The sequence below is a fragment of the Aotus nancymaae genome, unplaced genomic scaffold, assembly GCF_030222135.1.
Source record: "Aotus nancymaae isolate 86718 unplaced genomic scaffold, 86718_ANA_hifiasm-v0.15.2.pri h1tg000031l, whole genome shotgun sequence".
NCBI classification, from domain to species: Eukaryota; Metazoa; Chordata; class Mammalia; order Primates; family Aotidae; genus Aotus; species Aotus nancymaae.
In genome coordinates, this window is record NW_026988444.1 from 355,636 (window position 1) to 378,373 (window position 22,738).

The following is a 22,738-nucleotide window of genomic DNA, read 5'->3' on the forward strand; positions in this document are numbered from 1 at the left end:
GTTTGGTGAGGAACAGGTTGAGCTTGGAAATTTAAGAACCAGGTCGAGGGAACCTTTCCATCCACAGGCAGAGCTTGGAATCAGCTCATGCGTGTTGCTGCGGGAGTTTTGGGAGAATGTTCATTTCCAGTCCCCAATTACATGCGGTGTTCACCTAACTCATCAGGTCACCGTGTTTTCTGAGTAAATCACATTCAGTTTCTCTTTGTATCTAGTAGTAGTTCTGTTAAGAAGTTAAAGTTGCCCAAAATGAGATGTCTAAGGCATAGGGCGTGTTAAATACTCCATTCGCCTCTCTGTGAGTGATGGAGAGGCTTCCTCTGTGGTCTTTCTGCCTGTCATAGGCTGTCGATTTGGAAAGTGACGGAGTAACAGTGGTGCTCTCACGAGCCAGTCCTTGGCCAGGTAAATTAGGTACCAGATTTCACTTTGGTTTGTTTCTGTTGGTGACTTGCCTGGGTTATTGCCCACCTGTCCGTTTTGCCACCTTCCTCCCTCCCTTCTCTCGGAAGCACTCTGGGCGCCCTGCTGGCCTTGCCCTCACTCCCTCCCTTCTCTCGGAAGCACTCTGGGCGCCCTGCCGGCCTTGCCCTCACCGTCTGTTTTCTTTGTGTTTTACACAGTGCCTTCTCCCAGTGCCTTGCTAGTAGACAACCCCACACCTTTCGGAAACGCAAAGGAGGTGATTGCAATCAAGGACTATTGCCCCACCAACTTCACCACACTCAAGTTCTCCAAAGGAGACCATCTCTATGTCTTGGACACATCCGGCGGTGAGTGGTGGTACGCGCACAACACCACAGAAATAGGCTACATCCCCTCCTCCTACGTGCAGCCCTTGAACTACCGGAACTCCACACTGAGTGACAGCGGTATGATTGACAATCTTCCAGACAGCCCAGATGAGGTAGCCAAGGAGCTGGATCTGCTCGGGGGATGGACAGATGACAAAAGAGTACCAGCCAGAAGGTACAGTAACAACCCTTTCTGGAATGGGGCCCAGAGCAACCCGTTTCTGAACGGGAATGCGCCTGTCATGCCCAGCTTGGATGAGCTGAATCCCAAAAGTACTGTGGATTTGCTCCTTTTTGACACGGGCACGTCCTCCTTCACTGAATCCAGCTCAGCCACTACGAACAGCACTGGCAACATCTTCGATGAGCTTCCAGTCACAAACGGACTCCACACAGAGCCGCCGGTCAAGCGGGACAACCCCTTCTTCAGGAGCAAGCGCTCCTACAGTCTCTCAGAACTCTCCGTCCTCCAAGCCAAGTCTGACGCGCCTACGTCGTCGAGTTTCTTCAGCGGCTTGAAATCACCTGCCCCCGAGCAATTCCAGAGCCGGGAGGATTTTCGAACTGCCTGGCTAAACCACCGGAAGCTGGCCCGCTCTTGCCATGACCTGGACTTGCTCGGCCAAAGCCCTGGTTGGGGCCAGACCCAAGCCGTGGAGACAAACATTGTGTGCAAGCTGGACAGCTCAGGGGGGACCGTGCAGCTCCCCGACACCGGCATCAGCATCCACGTCCCCGAGGGCCACGTCACCCCTGGCGAGATGCAGCAGATCTCCCTGAAAGCCCTGCTGGACCCCCCTCTAGAGCTCAACAGTGACAGGTCTTGCAGCATCAGCCCCGTGTTGGAGGTCAAGCTGAGCAACCTGGAAGCGAAAACCTCCATCATCTTGGAGATGAAAGTGTCGGCCGAGATAAAAAATGATCTTTTTAGCAAAAGCACAGTGGGCCTCCAGTGCCTGAGGAGCGACTCAAAGGAAGGGCCGTATGTCTCGGTCCCGCTGAGCTACAGCTGTGGGGACACAGTCCAGGCACAGCTGCACCACCTGGAGCCCTGTATGTATGTGGCTATCGTTGCCCACGGCCCGAGCATCCTCTACCCTTCCACCGTGTGGGACTTCATCCATAAAAAAGTTACAGTGGGGCTCTACGGCCCCAAACACATCCATCCATCCTTCAAGACGGTAGTGACCATTTTTGGGCACGACTGTGCCCCAAAGACACTCCTGGTCAGCGAGGTCACCCGCCAGGCACCCAGCCCTGCCCCGGTGGCCTTGCAGCTATGGGGTAAGCACCAGTTCATTTTGCCCCGGCCCCAGGATCTCAAGGTCTGTATGTTTTCCAACATGATGAATTACGAGGTCAGAGCCAGTGAGCAGGCCAAAGTGGTGCGAGGTTTCCAGCTGAAGCTGGGCAAGGTGAGCCGCCTGATCTTCCCCATCGCCTCCCAGAACGCCAACGAGCTCTCTGACTTCACGCTGCGGGTCCAGGTGAAAGACGACCAGGAGGCCATCCTCACCCAGTTTTGCGTCCAGACTCCTCAGCCACCCCCCAAAAGTGCCATCAAGCCTTCCGGGCAAAGGAGGTTTCTCAAGAAGAACGAAGTCGGGAAGATCATCCTATCCCCGTTTGCCACCACCACCAAGTACCCGACTTTCCAGGACCGCCCGGTGTCCAGCCTCAAGTTCGGCAAGTTGCTCAAGACCGTGGTGCGGCAGAACAAGAACCACTACCTGCTGGAGTACAAGAAGGGCGACGGCATCGCCCTGCTCAGCGAGGAGCGGGTCAGGATCCGGGGGCAGCTGTGGACCAAGGAGTGGTACATCGGCTACTACCAGGGCAGGGTGGGCCTCGTGCACGCCAAGAACGTGCTGGTGGTGGGCAGGGCGCGGCCCAGCCTGTGCTCGGGGCCTGAGCTCAGCACCTCGGTGCTGCTGGAGCAGATCCTGCGGCCCTGCAAGTTCCTCACCTACATCTACGCCTCCGTGAGGACCCTGCTCATGGAGAACATCAGCAGCTGGCGCTCCTTCGCCGACGCCCTGGGCTACGTGAACCTGCCGCTGACCTTTTTCTGCCGGGCGGAGCTGGATAGTGAGCCCGAGCGGGTGGCGTGCGTCCTGGAAAAGCTGAAGGAGGACTGCAACAACATGGAGAGCAAAGAACGGAAGTCCTTCCAGAAGGAGCTCGTGATGGTGAGTGCTCGGGGCGCGGCTCAGCACGGCCTTTCCGCCTTCCCAGTGCACGTGGGTGTGGGCTGTGGTGTCGTAAGTCACCGGGACAGTGTCTGTGGCTGATGTCCCACGGCCTGAGATAAATGAGGGTCAGCGCAGCCTTCCCAGTGCACGTGGGTGTGGGCTGTGGTGTCGTAAGTCACCGGGACGGTGTCTGTGGCTGATGTCCCTCTGTCTGGGATACACGTGTGGGGCTTGAAGTGTGCATCTGGAGATAGGGGTTTATGGGGGATCCTGGGGGCCCCAGACAACCCAAGAATTCTGCAAAGAAGAGCATTCCAGTCACTTACCCACTGAAACTGTGAGCTCCTCAAGGGTCCCAGAACGGACCCGGTCGGGGTCGGGGCAGAAGGAGGCGTGTGTTCTCGCCCCTTCTATTTAGGTCTCGGGAGCAGATCTGTGGTTCCTCAGATTCCCAACAGGGTCTGTGTCTCCAGAGTCTTAAGAACCGCTGCCCCCAAGCCTGAGTTCATTGTGAGTTTTTCTCACCTTCGCTTCCTTGAAGCTTCTAGCATCTCTGTATTGTTTCCACTTCCCGCTCTGTGTTGGTTTGAGTTGGGGCGAGGATAGCATTTATTTTGCCAGCACAACCCTGAGCTGGAATCCAAAGAAATAAAAGGGGGAAGTAAGAGTCAGACTGTGGGATACGCCCCTGCCTACCAGCCAACTGGGGAGCATTTGCTCAAGGCTTTCTCAGCCCCGCCCCCCACAGGTAGCCCCACCGTCAGCAGAGCTGGGTCCCAGAGGTTGCCTTGGCTAGGCATAGCCACATCATGTCCTGGCATCCCCAGGGGTGTTTGTGGTGGAGAGTCCCCGTGGACTTCTCCCTGTGACAGAGCAGAGTCCACCCCCATCCTCCAGAGAGGGATGCATCACTGGTGTTCATTCCTGCGGAAAACCCCGTGGCCTTGGGCTGTGCCGCTCTTCCTCATTCCTCTGAGCCCGCAGGCTTTCTTGTGTCCTAGCTTTTGAGAGGTGCAGTTCTGGTGCCCTGGCCTTTCTGCCACCTCCATGGCTCCCCTGGATTGAGCCCTGTGTGTCTGGGAGAGCCTGAAGTGTCCCGTAGACACAGGTGTGCAGGTAAGGGTTGCACATGGCACATACCCGGCCTGGCTGCCCATGTTGAGCCAGGAGACAGAAGGGAGGCAGCCCAGCAGAAGTGGGGCAGGAGCAAGACCCTTTCTCGGGGGTCTGCAATTGTGTTCAGTGCCAGAGGCATGGAGCCATGAGATTGCCCGGGGGAGGGAGATGGAACCGGAAGCAGCCATCAGAGGGGCCACCATGGCGACCAGGAAGTCACTGCTCTTGGTTGGGGAGGAAGCAGACAAATGCAGCAAGGGAGCTTCCTGGGCCCCACATGGGGTCACCTGCAGGGAGGGGATGGCCTGTGTCCCTCCCATCAGCCATCACCCGTTGTGGTTCAGAGCATTTGTCCTGGCTCTCCAGTAAAATGACTTTCCAGAAGCTGGTTCCTGGCTGTGGCCTGGTCTCCTCACGGGTGCACCCAGCACAGTGACAGACAAGGTGCCTCCATCCTGTGAGAGCCTCCGTGCGGAGAGCCTCGAGACCACGGCCGTGGCCATGCATGCTGTCGGCGTTGGTGAGCCCAGGACGCTCAGCTTGACACCACACCAGAGGTGGAAAATAACAACGAAGGAGGTGGCTTTATGCTCATTTCCTTCTTTTTTATCTTTTTCCAAAAGACTTAGATGATGGAACTCTTTTAATTTGATTGCCAAGTGTCTGGGAGGGGATTTTTCCCAAGCTCTGGGTGGGCTTCCCCATCTGCTCCTGGGAGGGGTGTGTCCTCTGTGCCTGAGTCCTTCCTCCACCCAGAGAGGAGGAAGTGAAACTTGCCCCTGGCCAGGTCAGCTCCCTGAGGCAAGGTTAGATTTTGTGGTGATAAAGTGAAACTGGTTTTGCAGTGTCCTCATCCCAATCTCCCCAACCTGTGTCAGTCATCATCTTGGCCAAACTTCTAGAAACCGCAGAGGGATTTATCCCAGGGTGGTTTATTAGGAGACTCTGAAAACTGGGTGTTCTATTCTGCTTGTCATTGTGGGGCTGCCAGGATTTCTGCAGCCTCCCACCACTGCTTTACCTGCTCCTCCGGGAGAATCACAGCCACTGCCCCCCGGCCCACACACACACACTCATTTGTAGCATAGCTGTCTGTGTTGTTCTGATGCCTTGGGTCGGAAACAGTGTTTAAATGATGGGGAAAGTGTGAGGGTTTGAGACAGTCAGTGTGCAGGGTGATGAGAAGGAAAAAGGAACCAAATGAGACCTGGGTTGTTTCTCTCTCCACCACCATCAGAAGGGGGTCAGCCCCTGCCCCCGCCCCAGAAAGTCCTATAAGATCTGGCCCTACCCATCCCACCCCTGGGGCCCACTGTGCTCCGTGCACCCCAGCCCGGAACACACGCAGCTCGCCTGGCCTCCAGCCCTTGCAGATGCTATGCGGTTCCTCTTCCTGGAACTCCCTTAGCCAGACCGCCTCATCTCTTTCAGCTGCCCGCTCAAATGCCGTCTCTCAAGGACGTCCTTCCCTGCAGCCCCATGCACCTCATCATCATCCCCTGTCTCCATGGTGTTTCTTGAATCGGAAGCAGTTTATTTTGGCCAGACATGGAGGTTCACACCTGTAATATCATCACTTTGGGAGGCTGAGGCAGGAGAATCACTTAAGCCCAGGAGTTCAAGACCAGCCTGGGTAACATAGTAAGACTTCATCTCTACAATTTTTTTTTTTAATTGGCCAGGTGTGGTGGTGCGCACCTGTAGTCCCAGCTACTCAGGAGGCTGAGGTGGGAGGATTACTTGAGCCCAGGAGGCTGAAGCTTCAGTGAGCTATGCCGCAGCACTGCACTGCAGCCTGGACAGCAGAGTGAAACCCTGTCTCGAAAATAAAGAAAGGAAGAAAAGAAGCAAGTTTGTTTATGTTCTCGTGTACTTGCTTCTCGTTGTCACTCTAACTGGACATAGGTCCCATGAGAGGAAGGGCCCTGGCACGTAAGAAACACTGAGGTACTCGATGGATGAGTGAGGAATGAATGAATGGATGATGAATGCAGGCCTTGGGCTACACTAAGAATCCAAGCAGGAGGCATTCTCACGTGGCCATACCATGCTTCTGATCTGTGGTTCCGTTTCCACTTTCCATTCTTTTCATGCCTGTTTTTGATAGCAGAGCCCCCGCGTGGGGCATCCCGGTGCCTCTGCTGCCCCTTCCCAGCAGCATGGCTGTGGCTGCACTCCTCCGTCCTGGCCACCTCTCTCCTACCAGAGCCTCTGTCCATGGTGGCATCAGCTGAAGATTGATAAGGTCCATGCATTTGGAAAGGAGAGCCTCATTCCTCATAAAGGGTGCAGCCTGCAAGTGGCCATTCCGACAGGCTAGTAAGCAGAGCCTCCGGCCAGAAGCCAAAACAAACACTTCAAGGGAGGGGCGGAGGCAATAAGCATTTATGGATTTCAGTGGCCAAATATACGTATGCAATAAGCCATAGGAGGGGGCATAAATATTTATGAAAGGAGAACCGTGCACATTCCCATTTAAGCCTGTACTCCTTCGTGGGTCTCATGTACAAAAAATGGTGGCAGTGGCATGATTCGAGGGTAGAGTTTGCTTTCAGCCCCCTGAGGTGTCAGAAGGGAAGCAGGGGACAGGAAACCCTCACTGTGCATGCTCTGTAGACTGGCCGGAAGCATGGCATGGCCCATGGGCTCCTGTCAGGCAGCATCAGGCCGTGGTGGAGGCTTTGAAAGGGAACTCAGCTTTTTAAGAATCAGAAATACTTACATTCAACAGCATATTTCCATGCCAAGGAGACTGGGCCCGCCGTCCAGGTGCTGCCTGGAACAGGCTTCCCTTCCGGCGTCTGGACGTCTTGGGAAGGAAGCAGGATGTAATAAACAAGCAGCAAAAAAGCCTAAATTGTATTTCTTTGTACTTTCATAAGAATATCCCCCCGCCCCCGCCCCTGCCTTTTCTTCAAGACGAGGTCTCGCTGCTCTGTCCCCTAGGCTGGAGCGCAGTGGTGTGATCACAGCTCACTGCAGCCTCAAACTCCTGGACTCAGGCAGTCCTCCCACCTCAGCCTCCTTCGTAGCTGGGACTACAGGCATACGCCACCAACCCCAGCTAATTTTTCTTTTTTTTTTGTCTGTGTTAGAGACAAGGTTTCACTATGTTGCCCGGCTGGTCTGGAACTCACTGAACTCAAGCAATCCTTCCACCTCAGCCTCCCAAAATGCTGGTATTTCAGGGGAGAGCCACCATGCCTGGCCAAGAATATCTCTTGAAATCAGTTGCCAAACTCTGGCACCCAGGCCCACCATTCCTGTCAGTGGCGTTTTGTTGAAACCCAGCCACGCCCATTGTTGAAACTCAGCCACGCCCATTCCCATATGCATTGTCTGAGGCTTTCAGGCCACCATGAGAGATACAGTGGGCCACACAAAGCCAAAAATACTGCCTGTCCCTTTATAGATAGAGTTCAGTGTCCCTGACTTAAATCAGGGTGGACTGACTCACTTTAACAAAATTCCAGCTGAAATCAGGATTGTGCATCACTTCACTGATGTGCCCCAAAAAACAGGAAGCTACAGGGATCAGGTTCATAGAGCTAGAGCCTCCCGCCGTGAAACTTTTCCATTGCTAACAATTGGTGGGGACCCAAAATTTACCCTTTAAAAATCGGCATAAATTATGTCTTGTTGATGGTGTGGGTGGTTTATAACAAACTAAACCAGTGCTGGGCTCAGTAAAAGTTGTGTACGTGGAGCCAAAGTGAGCGAGTGAAAGATGTTTCATTCCTGGTGTCGGAAGCGCCGACCTCTCCATTCACCCAGGATCCGTGTAAACGGGGCCTTGGCTGCCCCTGGATGGAGTCCAGGCAGCCTCCTTCCCAGGGACTAGAGAGCACCTGTGTTTCCCAGGACCTTGGTGACCTGTGCCCAGTGCCCCTGGGGAGAGAGCAGTTTTGATCACTTGTATCAGGACTGAGTTGAGTCAGAAGCAGGTGACTTTGACGTGTTCTGTTACCTAGAAAATGATGCCGCTTTGGGACCAGGCAGCTGCGCACACAGCCATATGGGCTTGCTGTATGCTGAGTAGCCACAAGAGAGTCGATGGGGACGTGAGCGTCTTCGTGTCAAACCTGTGGTGGTCCAGCACACCTTCCCAGGACCACAGACGAGGCTCCCGCCACAGCAAGACAGTTAGAATCTGACAGGCTACCAGTTTACTTAAGCCCTCCACATGTGAATACATACCTGTATGCTCTTCGATCTTCTGAAACAAATCTAGTAAACATTTAATTTTTTAAAAGAATTTATTTTGAGTATATCTAAATTCAAACTGAAACAGACTTTCTTCTGAAATATATAAATAGTTCATAGGAAGCACAATCTAGACCAGTGTATATTCGGTTCCCTTCCCAGTGCCACGTGGCGCTCACAGAGTTGGGAAGGCTGCTGGCCGAGCGCCAAGAAGTCTGCATTTGCTTCCATGCCTGTCACTTCCAGCTGTGGGACCCGGGACAAGCCTGGCGTCTGCCGACTTCTTGTGCTTATCTGTAGAACAGATGCCTTGTGGCCCACACAGCAGGGAGGAATGGGGGGGGCAGGCGCCTGGAGGCAGCTCTGGCTCTGACAGTTGTAGGTGTGAAACCCACTTCACCTCTCAGCTTCTTCTGTAAAGTGGGTTGAACTCAGCCTCTGCTTCATGGGGTGGCTCTGGGTACTAGAGGAGCCGTGTCTGGCTTGCAGCAAGCCCTGGGTTTCTAGTAGCTTCTACAAAAACAGAAACAGCCACCAGGTCCTCAAACCCCCTTCCAGCCAGCCCCATTGGTAGCCAGCTGCCAGCCTCTCAAATCTAGGAAGGCATCAGAATGATCTGTCACTCAATGGGCTTTTTTGTTTGTTTGTTTGTTTTGAGATGGAGTCTTGCTCTATCGCCAGGCTGGAGTGCAGTGGCATGATCTTGGCTCACTGCAACCTCTGCCTCCCGGGTTCAAGCGATTCTCCTGCCTCAGCTTCCCGAGTAGCTCAGACTACAGGCATGCGGCACCACGCCCAGCTAATTTTTTGTATTTCAGTATAGACAAGGTTTCACCATGTTGACAAGGATGGTCTTGATTTCCTGACCTCGTCATCCACCCACCCACCTCGGCCTCCCAAAGTGCTGGAATTACAGATGTGAGCCACTGTGCCCGGCCTCATGGTTCTTTTTAAATTGCATGGATTGAGTTGCTGGGGGCTCACCTAGAAGGCTTGTGAGTCACCAACTCTGGCTGATGCATGCTGCACATCACCAAAAAAGTCACCTTCTTTTTTTTTTTTTTTTTTTTTTTAAAGAGACGGGGTTTCGCATGTTGGCCAGGCTGGTCTCAAACTCCTGACCTCAGGTGAGCCGCCCACCTCAGCCTCCCAAAGTGCTGGGATTAGAGGCATGAGCCACCGTGCCTGACCAAAAGTCACCTTTTTGTATTATTAGACTCCTCCCAAGTGAACACAAAGTGTACGTTAGAATGCTCAGCCTAAAACGACGGGGCTAGCTTTGAAGTAAGCAGCCCAGCCGACTGCATGAGCACTAGCGAGACGACCCAGTTGTCCACACAAAACAGTCCATCTAAGAGCGCTGGCACCAGTGGCGTGGTTGGCCGGGGTAGGGGGTTGATTTTTAGCACGCTTTGGAGTCCTAAAATGACAACCTCAGGTGCTGAAGCAGAGCGTAAAGAGACAGAAAGAGCACCAGGCCTGGTGACTTTCCTCTCCTCTTAGCAACTCATCCGTCCAGGGGCCCACAGGAGCCTCAGAAACCGCCTCTGGGCTGCCTCGGCCCCCTTTCTCCTGGAAGCCAAGACTTTCCCATTGTTGGATGAGAGAACACTTTAAGGTAGGGGTGAGCTGTGCCTCCTATGGCATAGGAGACTCAGACAAGAATCAGACCCGGCACGCGGCTCTCCTGCCTTCCTGGTGACATCATCCTGACTGGCTCAGAGCCACACGCTAACCATGTGTGGGCTCATTTATAATTAGGACGGCGCCAGAGTCGCTCGCATGACACCCAGTGGCAGACATGTGACCTAGGACTGCAGGAGATGCACACCGCACAGTGTGCCCCGCAGGCCTGCTGGCTGGTGCTAGCCAATTCCATCTGTTTCTTTAAGCCAGAAATGTGAGTTTGACCCCAGCCTGGGGTCCCTCACGTACATTAGGCTGTTGAGCCATATGTTCCATGCCTGTCCCATCCAACCCCCACCTTTAGGTGGGAACTGAGTCCCAGCGTGGCCACGTGGTGGTTGTGGCTTCAGCTGGGACTTCCACTGTCCCAGCAGGGCTCTCTGTCCTGTTTCCTCCCCTCTGACTTCCCCTGTGGTTAGTAATCCCTGTCCTAAAGACACAGTAGAAAGTTCTTGCAGCTTTGACGTGGGAGCAGCCCCACCGACTGTGGAAACTTTTCTCGTGTTGCACCGTCCTGCGGGAGGTCTGTGGCTCTTCTGATCCGATCACCGTGGTTCTTGGTGGGACACCCTCCATCTCCGCCTCAGGCCTCGAATGTTCTCTTTCTTTCTTCTCCCTGGGTGGTTGCCGTCTGAGTCCACAGGCTTGGTCTCTTCTGCTTGCGGTGCTCTCTAACTGGCCAGTGCCAGCACCGCACACTCAGCGCACCTGTCCCTCTCAGCCTCAGGCTGTGGTGTCTGTTTGGTGACATGCATTCGTTTCTCTCTGGTGTCCCCAGTGGGAGTGGGAATGGTGACAACTCTAATCCATATTCACCCTGCCTTATTCACCATTTGTCTTGGGGCTCCCAAGACAAATGACCACAAACCGAGGGGCTTCAAACAGCAGACGCTTGTCCTCTCACTGTTCAGGAGACCACAGGTCTCAGTCAGGGGGTCACAGGGCTGGTTCATCTGGAAGCGGTGGGGGAGAATGTGTGCAGGCCTCTCCTAGGCCCTGCTGGCTCAGCCGTCCTTCTATTCTTTGGCTTGTGGCCGCATCCGTCCTGTCTCTGCCTCTGTCCACGCAGCCTTCTTCCCTCTGCCTATGTGTCTGCTTTCTCTTATGAAGACACCAGTTGTTGGTGACTTCCCCCAATCCAGAACGACCTCATCTTAATCCTGTCTGTAAAGAACCCATTTCCAAGTAAGGTCACATTCTGAGGTTCCAGGCGGATGTGGGCTTTGGAGGGAGACCCTGGTGAGCCCAGCATGCTTGCACGTCATCCCTTCTCTCCTGTGAGTCCTGGCAGTGATAGATTTCAGAGGACATTGGTAGGCCAGAGAACATAGAGAGTAGAGAGCCCATGGCCATTCCTGCACCGTCTGCTGGAATTCTGCAGGGAGCAGAGCCTGCCCCGCTCCTTACACCACCTCACTCTGTGCCTCTTCCCCCGCAGGCCTTACTGAAGATGGACTGCCAGGGCCTGGTGGTCAGACTGATCCAAGACTTTGTGCTCCTGACCACGGCCGTGGAGGTGGCCCACCGCTGGCGGGAGCTGGCTGAGAAACTGGCCAAGGTCTCCAAGCAGCAGATGGACGCCTACGAGTCTCCCCACCGGGACAGGAATGGGGTTGTGGACAGCGAGGTGAGCAGCGGCTGAGCTTCAAGCTCACTGAGCCCCTCTGTCCCTGGGCCCCTCAGACCCGTGTAGTGCAGCCGTAAAACGGTCTGCCTCGCAGCATTTCTGGGAGGATGCGACGGGTAGAAATGCGCCTGCCCATGCCCAGCACTGGGCGCCTCACTGAGCGGGAGCCGCCCTCTGGATTGGTTGTCGCGAGTCTTGGCTTTAGGGTGTCAAGGCTGTTCCACACGACATGAGCAGGACAGACAGAACTGCCTGTCCCTTGCTCATTTTGATCTTAAATTACCATCAGTAGGATTGAACAATGCCGTAACGCACACACAGAGGCCTTTGCGAGCCGCTCTGGGCTGGGGCGATACCTGGTATGTTACATAACTTGGGCCAAAGCTCTTGGTGCGGCCGGGCTCTTGCTCAGAGGTCCTTTGTTCTTGCTTGTGTGTGGAGGGCACCCTAGTGAGCTTCCTGGAAGACGATTCGGGCTTGCAAGATCTAGGAAGCAGGTAGTCCCAAGCATAAGGGTGTCTTTTATGAACAGAACGAATTTCCAAACGGCACAGAGAGAAGGTGCCGTGATGATTGTAAGGAAAGAGAAATGCTTCTGTTTATTCATTTGTTGCCCACCTACTCTTGCACAAAGCCCTGCTCTTCCCTCTGGAATATGCTGACGCTGGCCCTGAGATGGTTCCACTGTTCTTCTGTGGGCTTGTAGCACTCTTGAAAGAGTGTCCCAAATAGTAACTACAGGAGCCGCACCAAGTAATAAGAACAAATCTCGTTCTGTCTCCTCATCTTTCTTCCTCTCTCCCTCCTTTTGTTTTTTTTTTTACTGCACCTCCCAGGCCATGTGGAAGCCTGCATATGACTTCCTACTCACCTGGAGCCATCAGATCGGGGACAGCTACCGGGATGTCATCCAGGAGCTGCACCTGGGCCTGGACAAGATGAAAAACCCCATCACCAAGCGCTGGAAGCACCTCACTGGGACTCTGATCTTGGTGAACTCCCTGGACATTCTGAGAGCAGCCGCCTTCAGCCCCGTGGACCAGGACGACTTCGTGATTTGAATGGGTCCACTCCCTCCTGCTGCCCTGGAGTGCAAGCCCTCGTCCGCCCTGGGTGCCCTGCCGTGACCGCAGAGCTGAAGAGGGAGGAAGGGGCGGCTGCCTGAACAGATTTAGGATCTGCCAGCTGGACCTACACCCACAATGCGCCACCCTTCTCCATCAAGAGAGAGGCCTGAAGGGCTTCCGACCGCAGGTCATTGCCAGTCGCATAGATTTCTATTTGTTAAGTATAAATTTAAATTGGAAATCATTTTTTTAAAGAATGGGGGAAGGGATCGATGAGAAAGTTGGTATCTAATTTTTTTATGGACCATAAAGGTTTAAAAGAAAATAGGGGCACAGGCTGTTGAGGTTTTTATGTTGTTACAGTCCTTTTTAAATTATGTTAGGGATGTACATAGGTATTTAAAGGTCACTGGGGGCATTTCTGATTCCCGGCCACACTTTGCATTTCAACACTCAGCCCGGAAAGACACTTGTTCGGTTGTTGGACCTCTTTCACTCCCTACACGTAAGAAGGCGAGTCGCGTGGGGAAAAGTGGCTTTTCAGTAAACGGGTACAGCTCACACCCATTCTTTCTGAGAAGGCCCGAGGTCCTGCTCCCTCCTCGGATTTGACTGTCCTCGGTGCTTTGCCTCATGCATAGTAAATGGCCATCCACAGAACGTGTGACTCTTTGGTGAGCTTTAGTGGGCAGACTGAAGTCCTGCTAACATATTAGCATTTAGGTGCCGTGAGCTGTTTCTGCCAGTAGATTAGAAAGCAGCCAGGGTTGACAGTCTTTAGGGCCCTTGCCGGTGTGCAATTAGTCCTTCACAAGAGCAGTGCCATCTGAGAGTGAGGTGGTCCCTGCTGCTATCAGGCTACTGTCCTGTTTCTTCTTGGGGCCAAAGCAGTGCTTCCCAGCAAGTTTGCCACCTCTTCTGTGAACAGGAAGAAAACTTCACTATGGAACCAGAGCCTTGGTGGCCACCGACTCTCGTGTTTGTTGCAGATGCTGTGGTTGGCCTCACAGGCAACGCCTTATGCCGACGTGGGGAGGTGCCAACTGCCGTTTGCCAAACTCCGCATTTCATTTCATCTAAGGCTTAACCCCTCTTCCCTCCCGGTGTACCTGTGTCTTCTCGGAAAGAAGTAATCGTTTAGATGAAACTGTCTTTTGTACAATGTAAAGATCATCTGAGCAAGTTGACCGTTTTGTAAAAATGAAAACGTGTCTCACATAAAATCAGGAACTTGGCAAAGTGTGGCATTGATAACTGGGGTGCAGACATGCTGTGTGAATTTCATAACACGTGGTAGATATCGCATCTTAGAAGGGAGCAGCAGGCGGGACTGATTCCTGGCAAATCAGTAGAGTGCGGTGAGCCCCAGCAACATGTCAGGCCACACCCAGTGTGTCTGCTATTGTCAGGGGCCATTTGGGATCCCAAATCTCATTCTCTAAAACTGCTTTCTTGAAACATGTTACTTCCTTAGTATAATCAACGTATACTCCCTTATTGGTCTGAAACGTTGTATAGCTACTTATTCAGATACTGAAGACCAACTGACTGAAAAAAAGCACCAACACTAGCTATTGTATGCTGCAAGAACCAGGACACACAATTCCCCAGTCATCCCATGATACAACTTCCATTGTGCTTCTCAACTCGACCCCATAATTTCTCCCAGAGATCATCTATCATCTTTTCCCCAAAGAAGAAACAAAACCAGTTGCACCTTAAACCATGGATATTTTTCCTCAGGGGCTTTAAAGAGTTTCCTATGCAACGTGTCTTGTAGCACAAATAAAATTCTACAAAAGTTGCAGTAAATTTTATTTGGATATTTTAACCTGTTAAGTGTGTGTGTATTTTCTGTACCCAACCAAACTTTCAATAAAACAAAAATAAAACCTAATGTTAAGTATTTATACATAGACCAGTGGCTGCCTCCCCAAAATAGTCACCCCTAGATGACAGGATAACAGCTGCAGTGGCAGGTGTCTGTTTTCTTGGTATTCATTTAATTTGCTCTTGAAACGCGAGTAACTCAATCATCACTAACCAGGCACCCAAAGGGAAGCACATTGATGGCTTGCTCTTCTCTGGGTCCTGTGAATTGGCAGCCCCAATCTCACAAGACAAAGTTTAGGATGGAGTTACTTCTGTGTGTTTCAGGAAGATGGTGTTGTCGGGGAGAACTCAGTGCAGGAGCTCCAATAGAGACCAGCTTCACTTGGAGGTAGGGTGAGGACTGGGGCTTGTGGAAATCTTTTTTGAGAACCTGACTTTGATGCAAGGCTTGAAGGCTGAATGGGAGCCAGCTAGACCAGCAACAGGCTAGAGCTGGGGACCAGTGTGCTGGCAGCGTTGACGACACAGGGTGTGTGGGGCAAGGAGAGGCTGAGCCCTCTACGTGCCTGGGACTCGTGGAGTGAGCATGAGCCCTCGTTAGCTGGACTCTTTCCACCCCTTGTGCCTGTGTTAATTCCACCAGCAGCACCTACCAGCTGGGTCCTCACATCCATACTGCAGTTGAGGACAGGGCTCAGTGTGTCCCATAATTTACACAGCTAATAAGAGAGGCAGGGACTTCAACTCGGGACTGCCATAACCAGGTGCCCTGCATGGCTTAGAACAACAGGTATGTGTTCTGTCACAGTTTTGGGGGCCAGATGTTCGAAATCAAGGTATCACATGGTTACTTGTTCTCTGCGTCTATGACTAAATCTCTCTTTCCTTAGAAAGACCCCAGTCGTAGGATTTAGAGCCCACCCTAATCCATCAAGACCTCATCTTAACTTGATGACACCTAGGATAACCCTGTTTCTAAGTAGGGTCACATTCACAACAGGGTTTAGGACTTCAACGTGTCTTTTTTTTTTGAGACAGTCTCGCTCCGTTGCCAGGCTGGAGTGCAGTGGCGCGATCTCGGCTCACTGCAACATCCGCCTCCCGGGTTCAAGCAATACTCCTGCCTCAGCCTCCTGAGTAGCTGGGACTACAGGCACACACCCAGCTAATTTTTGTATTTTTAGTAGAGATGGGGTTTCACTATGTTGGCCAGGATGGTCTCGATCTCTTGACCTCGTGATCCGCCTGCCTCAGCCTCCCAAAGTGCTGGGATTGCAGACATGAGCCACCGCGCCTGGCCGGACGTGTCTTAGGGGGCACAGTTCACCCGCCGCCCTGCCCATGTCTGGCCCTTTGGGCGTGGCCTGCTTGGGAAGAATGGTGCAGGAATCAGGTTTGATCTATCTTGGCGCCCTCCGCCCAACACAAAGCCGGGGTGGAGGAAGGCACTTCTTAAAGGAAGAAAGCTCTTCTGACGACTGGCTGCTGTGTTCGCCCAAGACCCATCCTCTCCCTGAGCAAGCGACTGGGCTGTCTTTCCCCATCTCCCTTGCGGTCAGGTGCGGTCCAGCTGGGGGATAGGAACCCAGATGCTACAGGTTGCCAGCTGTAGAGTCCAGCTTGCAGGAACCTTCCAGGAATCCTCTACTGTTCCAGCTAATCAGGAAGAACGTCAAGGCCCTAAAGGTGAGGCAGGGGCAGACAGAAGGACCACAGGTCCCTGAGGGACTCCTGGTAAGCTCTGTCCAGCAAAGTGTCTCACGCAGCATCTAGACAGAGAAAACTATGATTGGCCAAGAAGGTGAGAGTTTCTTATTACAGTGGCTGGCATTACTTTCCCTCATCCCGGGTACACTATACTCAGATGGTCACTGTCACCCACAAGCTGGCAGGGAATGCAGTTTGTTCTTAACAGGGAAACATCCCTACCACAGTCGGACTATTTCAGGCAACAGGAATAACCCCTTCATGCTACTTTTTCTTGGCCTATACATGTTCAGAATTGGTCGGTACCAGTCTGAATATGAATGAAGATTTTTCTCCCTAATACTCCTTAGGCCAAGCCAAGCAGCTCAATGAAACCTCCGGTTTTTCATTGATGTTGATTTTGACATTGACATCCTTGAGAATGATAATTAACATAACGTTATGGTATTTGTAGATGTTCTTTAGGACCTCATATTCAGAAGAAAAGATTTAATTAGGAAAAAAATAGGCTCTGACTTGTCTAGAAAAGGACAGTTTTGTCCCTGATTAATTCTTGCCTCGATCTGCACCTGGCCATCTTTCTGTCAAGCCACTTGGGGCATGTGCCAAGTCAGTTATTTTGTAATCCTCCAGCCCCCAGCCCCTTTGAGCATCCATCACCCCACAGGGGTGCCCGAGCTCAGACTCTGTCCTGGAACTCCTCCCATCAGTGGTCACCAGATTTCATCAACTCACAGGTCTCACAACCATGCCTACTGCCATGATCAGAACGAAGACCTTTTTTTCTTCCCTTGCTCATCCTCTCTCTATTCGGGCAAGCTGCTCCATCACCCACCCCACTCCCCGGTCCTCCCTGCAATTCTGTCCTGTATCTGGAGGACACAGGACTCTCCACAGGAGCCCTTCCCGGTTCCTGCTGTGTGGTCAGCTCTGGGCTCACCCCCTTTGCTGTGTCCTCGTGCAAACCGACTTCCTACAGCATGCCCTTGACCATCTTTTTGTAAACCTCCCTATGTTGGTCTAAGCTGTGCCCAGGCTGTGGCACCTTTCCTTCCCCAACCAACAGAGCCACACACAGCTCCTTGAGGACACGACCTTGTCCTGGCTCATCTCTGAATCCCAAGAACCTAGCACAATCAATATTGGTTGCTTGCAGGAATCGGTCCTATCTCTGCCGTAGAAATACATCTCCAAATAAGATGGCTTTGGCTATTGGAGTGAGTAGAATGGGCTTCATGCTGTATTTAAAACCAATGTAAGAAACAAGTGAAAAGTTGTACACCAATGAATGCATCAAAGCCAGCTTGGATTTTAAGAAGTCAAAGAGCAAACTTGCAGGGATGGAGTTTAATGAAGTGTATACCAGGAACTACTATATTCCTTAACGAATCATTTTCTGGCGTGAGGGAAACATTGTCAGTTTGGTCCATGATTTATGCTGCAATAAAATTTGGTTTTATGTAAAATAGATTGTAATGAACAACTTAGCTCTTTCTGTGCCATGGATCAACCCCTTTGGCAGTTTGATAAAGGCTATAAACTCAGTATTATGGAAATGCACATAATCCCTGGGATCACAGATGAAAGCAATTATGTTTACATACAATTACCAACAATTTTTAGAAGTTATGGTGTAATATATCTACCCCTTTATGCATTAAATAACACAATCTAGTAGTTCATCTTATGTCCCCCAGAAACTCAAAATAGTGATGAGCATTTAGACATCTGCAAAAGCATTGGTGGAAATACAAGTATCAGAGATTTCTATGTTTAGCACATCACAGGAACGCCTATTAGAGAGGTTCCTTGCCTACACGCATTCTTGAAAGAAACGCCAGTGTTCAGTTGCAGGTTACTGAAAATAAAGATGTAATGTTTTCCCCTTATTAAAGAAAAAAGAGCTCATCCCAAGGAAACTGAAGTCACCCAGATTTGCTATACACATTTTTTAAGTGCTTGTATTAGTGTTTTCTGCTCCAGGCTAGCAAGAATTGTATCTGAAAAGCTTTGCTTCTCTGATAGAATTTTCTGTTTAATGAGGGAGAAGGAAAATTTGAAGAAATTAATTTGTTACGCCTGTGACTTTTTAAGTATCTAAAGTCATCTTTCTTAATTTTCCATTTCAATTGGCCAATTGGCCTTTTAAGAAAATCTGTATGCTTATATCACATGTATATTACAGCTTTCAATGTAATTTTCATTTTGGGAGGGTGCAGCATACAACTTAGTGAGCTGCGGGCAGCTTGGTGGAGGGCTGACTTGCTGCTCATCAGAGACAGGTCGGCCTGTGTCAGTCCTGGGCATGCAGAGAGTCCAAGGGACAGCAAGGGAGAAAAAAGATGGTTCCTGGGCCTCTAGAAGTTTGTATCCAATAAGGAAGACCAAGACACAGGAGCGGCCGGGCGCGGTGGCTCACACTTGTAATACCAGCACTTTGGGAGGCCGAGGTGGGTGGATCACAAGGTCGAGAGATCAAGACCAGCCTGGCTAACATGGTGAAATCCTGTCTCTACTAAAAACACAAAAATTAGCTGGGTGTGGTGGCATGCGCCTGTAGTCCCAGCTACGCAGGAGGCTGAGGCAGGAGAATTGCTTGAACCCAGGAGGCAAAGGTTGCATTGAGCCGAGATCATGCCACTGCACTCCAGCCTGGCACCTGGTGACAGAGCAAGACTCTGTCTCAAAAAAAAAAAAAAAAAAAGACACAGGAGCAGGCCAGGAGCAGTGGTTCATGCCTGTAATCCCAGCACTTTGGGAGGCCAAGGCAGGCAGATCACTTGAGGTCAGGAGTTCAAGACCAGCCTAGCCAACATGGCAAAACCCCATCTCTACTAAAAATACAAAAACTAGCCAGGCATGGTGGCAGGTGTCTGTAGTCCCAGCTACTCAGGAGGTTGAGGAGCAAAAATCAGTTGAACCACGGAGGTGGAGGTTGCTGTGAGCTGAGATTGTGCCACTGCACTCCAGCCTGGGCCAGAAGATAAATTAAAAATTGGATTTAGGCCGGCCACAGTGGCTTACACCTGTAATCCCAGCACTTTGGGAGGCCGAGGTGGGTGGATCACTTGAGGTCAGGAGTTCAAGACCAACCTGGCCAATACGGTGAAACCCTATTTCTACCAAAAGCACAAAAAATTAGCTGGGCATGGTAGTACATTCCTATAATCTCAGCTACTAGTAGGGAGGCCAAAGTGAGAGGATCGTTTGAACCCAGGAGGCAGAGGCTACAGGGATTTGAGATTGTACCACTGTACTCCAGCCTGGACAACAGAGTGAGACTCCATCTCAAAAAAAGAAAAAAGAAAAAAGAGGATTCATCCCCCTCTCATGCTTAGCCTCTGCCATCAGCAGTCCCCTGGTTTAAGCAGATGAATGGAGGCTCCCAAACTCCAGCTTGGAGGTCATTGTGGACCCCGATGAAGCTTCCAGTGGTACACGAAAAATGAGAGAAGGAAAGACAGCGCATGGAGGATTTACATGAAGCCACATTGGTGCAAATCAAATAACTCTCTCTGATCCTGAGATTTAGCCCTTCACTTCTTTCTGGTGTTAAAATGTCCTATATCCTGGTGACTGAAGGTGACAGTGAATTGTAGTGGCGGGAGTTGTTTCGGTGTTTCAACACCTCAAGCTTGGCAGGGTGAAAGGCTGGCCGATAACACATCACGCATCGTTCCAGACTTGTCCTGTTGAGCACAGGGAGGGAGAGACGGGATGCCACTGCCTGCAGCATTTCCATAGCTGTCTGCCCTGTGGCTGTTTCTGCCCTCACTGGGAGGGTGGCCTTTGTCATATCTTCTGGGTGCTCAGCATCTTGGAAACTCTCGTGCTATATTTGAGACCCTTAAAACACAAACTCACAGCTCCGCTAGCAGCTAAATATAAGCGTGTGACCAGAATCCACCATGCAGAGCTTGGACTCTGAGGCTCCGATTCATGCAGAAGGCAGGGAGGAAACTGGCGTGAGTGTCAGGGAAGCAATAGTCACCAGAGTGAGCTCGTGACCCGGCCAAGAGTCCGTGGGGGACACACAGTCATGGCAGTTTGCCCTAGTGCCAGGAATGTCTGCTACAGTCACACGTTCGTCACCAGGCCAGTTCTGGATGTGGTTCCTGGAAGCTCAGCATTGAGTGTGGGGCTCAGCCCTCCCATCCCTGTTGAGAATTGCCTTGTTAAAGGAGACTTTTTGATGAAGAGCCAACCCTTGGTAATTTCTGTTGCCTTCAAATTAGCACCTTTACTTCCTACTCAGTTTACTCCTTCAGGATTCAGTTCTGAAATCAGGCTCCTAGGAGTCTTCTCAGATGCTTCCTTTGCGAAAAGGTCCTTCCTTTGTTTTCCCATAGCCCTCTGCCCTTACCACGAATATAGCCTGAATCTCTCTGTATCCCAACTGAGTCTTTGTCTGGTGTACCCCACAGAGTGTGAAATGAACAAGGAGGATGTCACAGCGCTGGACTCACATTCAATAAACTCAAACTCACACTCAGTACATTCTTGGATGAATGAAATCGTCAGAGAAATTCCCTCAGGGGCATAGAGGCCAGCTTCGAGTACCTGAATAGCTTTGTGAGTATCTTATGGTACTTCTTTTTTTCTTTTCTTTCTTTTCTCTCTCTCTTTTTTTTTTGAGACTGAGTCTTGCTCTGCCGCTAGCTGGAGTGCAGTGGTACAATCTCAGCTCATTGCAACATTTGCCTCCCAGGTTCAAGCCCTGCTTCAGCCTCTCGAGTAGCTGGGACTACAGGCGTGCGCCAGGACACCCGGCTAATTTTTTGTATTTTAGTAGAGACAGTGTTTCACCATGACCAGGATGGTATCGATCTCCTGACCTTGTAATCTGCCTGCCTTGGCCTCCCAAAGTGCTGGGATTACAGGCAAGAACAACCGCGCCCAGCCTCCTCCTTCTTTCTTAATCAAACAAACACATGTTTTGTGGGGGAAACCAGATTGGATTCTAGAAAGTTTCATCTCTCCTCGATTTTAGTTTGCTGGTCTTCCTGCTATAATGTTACATATGTTTAACTCAGCTGAAGCTCACACTTTGGAATAACAAGTGCTTGCTTTATTTTTCACACACCCACATATTTTTCCTCACTCCAAGTGCAAAATCAGTTCACACCCAGGGTGCAGATGATCCCACTTCGGCGAGAATAGCAAGTGTGGGTACACTTGGTGGACATCTGCAGCCTCAGGTAAGCTCTCCGGGTGTCAGAGTTCTCTCTGAACAGCCCCCTGACACCTGAGCCAGCCCAATGCAGGTAGAGGCGGGTAGGGAGGTTGCCTGGCAACTCCAGCAGGCTCAGAGTCATCCTTTCTGTCTGGGAGAGAAAAGATCCAGAGAACTGAGTCACTTACATTTTTTATTCTGAGCTTGGTTAGAACCAACATACACAGAATGAGGAATTTACAGTAAAATTCGCACTGACAGGTTGGCATCACAGCCTGTAACATTGACAAGTACCAACGTAGCTCTGTGCCCATTTATGGTAGTGCAAGATGGGGTGGATTCTTTGAGCAGCCAGTGAATTCATAAGGATATAATTATGCATTAAAAATCTCTTTAGAAAATCGGATTCCAGTTGTCCCAGGCGCTTTGCACAACACCTTTATGTATTTCCTCATTATCACATTTTCCACGTGATAGATGAGCTGAGAAATTAAAGACAGGAAAGGGGCTGTGTGTGAGTTGAGGGACCCAGGGCACTTGACCTACTTAAAAATAATTCACACAGACCGTGGAGATTTATGGAGTTTTCCCAGGTCCTGGGAGATAGCTATCATTTTCCAAATATTAGATCTGTACAAAATATATAGAGGTGTACCAAAGGCTGATGTCGCCATGCCAGGCACAAGAATATCAAAACAAGCATAATATTTTTTGCACTTAGAAATTCATATCCAAGCAAAAGCAATTCCATTTTCTGTTTGTGACATGCATGCAACATATTCCAAAATTCTACTGGAAATATTATTGAAGTCCTTCTCTCCTTCAATGAAAGAGCTTTGTATGGTTACTCACACTTCACTTCAAACAAAGCAGTTTCTTAGTGTCATTATTAGTATCACTATTTTCAGAATGTCTTAAAAATATGTTTTCTAGGCTGGGTGTGGTGGCTCATGCCTGTAATCCCAACATTTTGGGAGGCTGAGATGGGAGCATTGCTTGAAGCCAGGAGTTCGGGACCAGTCTGGGCAACATAATGAGACCCCATCTCTCAAATAGATAAATAAATAAATAAATAAATATTTTTTAAATGTTTTCCTTACATTATTAAAATTTTTTTTGAGGCGGGATCTCTTCCTTGTTGCCCAGGCTGGAGTACAGTGGCGTCATCACGGCTCACTGCAGCCTCAGCCACCTGGGCTCAAGTGATCCTCCCACCTCAGCCTCCCGAGTAGCTGAGACCACAGCTGTGTGCCACCGCCATGCCCGGCTAATGTTTTTTTTTTTTACTTTTAATGAAGATGACGTCTTGCCATGTCGCCTAGGCTGGTCTTGAACTACCG

General features: G+C 50.9%; 1 protein-coding gene across 2 annotated transcripts in view; it reads left to right on the plus strand.

Moving 5' to 3' along the window:
- Window positions 1-14,489, plus strand: part of SH3BP4 (SH3 domain binding protein 4) — a 100,950-nt gene extending 86,461 nt beyond the window's left edge. For both annotated transcript variants that reach the window (XM_021676894.2, XM_012434192.2), the window contains 3 exons: window positions 624-2,983; window positions 11,430-11,618; window positions 12,455-14,489. In XM_021676894.2, coding sequence (XP_021532569.2) covers window positions 624-2,983; window positions 11,430-11,618; window positions 12,455-12,679 — 2,774 coding nt within the window. In that variant the 3' untranslated portion in view covers window positions 12,680-14,489. The remainder of the gene's footprint in view (window positions 1-623; window positions 2,984-11,429; window positions 11,619-12,454) is intronic.
- Window positions 14,490-22,738: the final 8,249 nt, after the last annotated feature.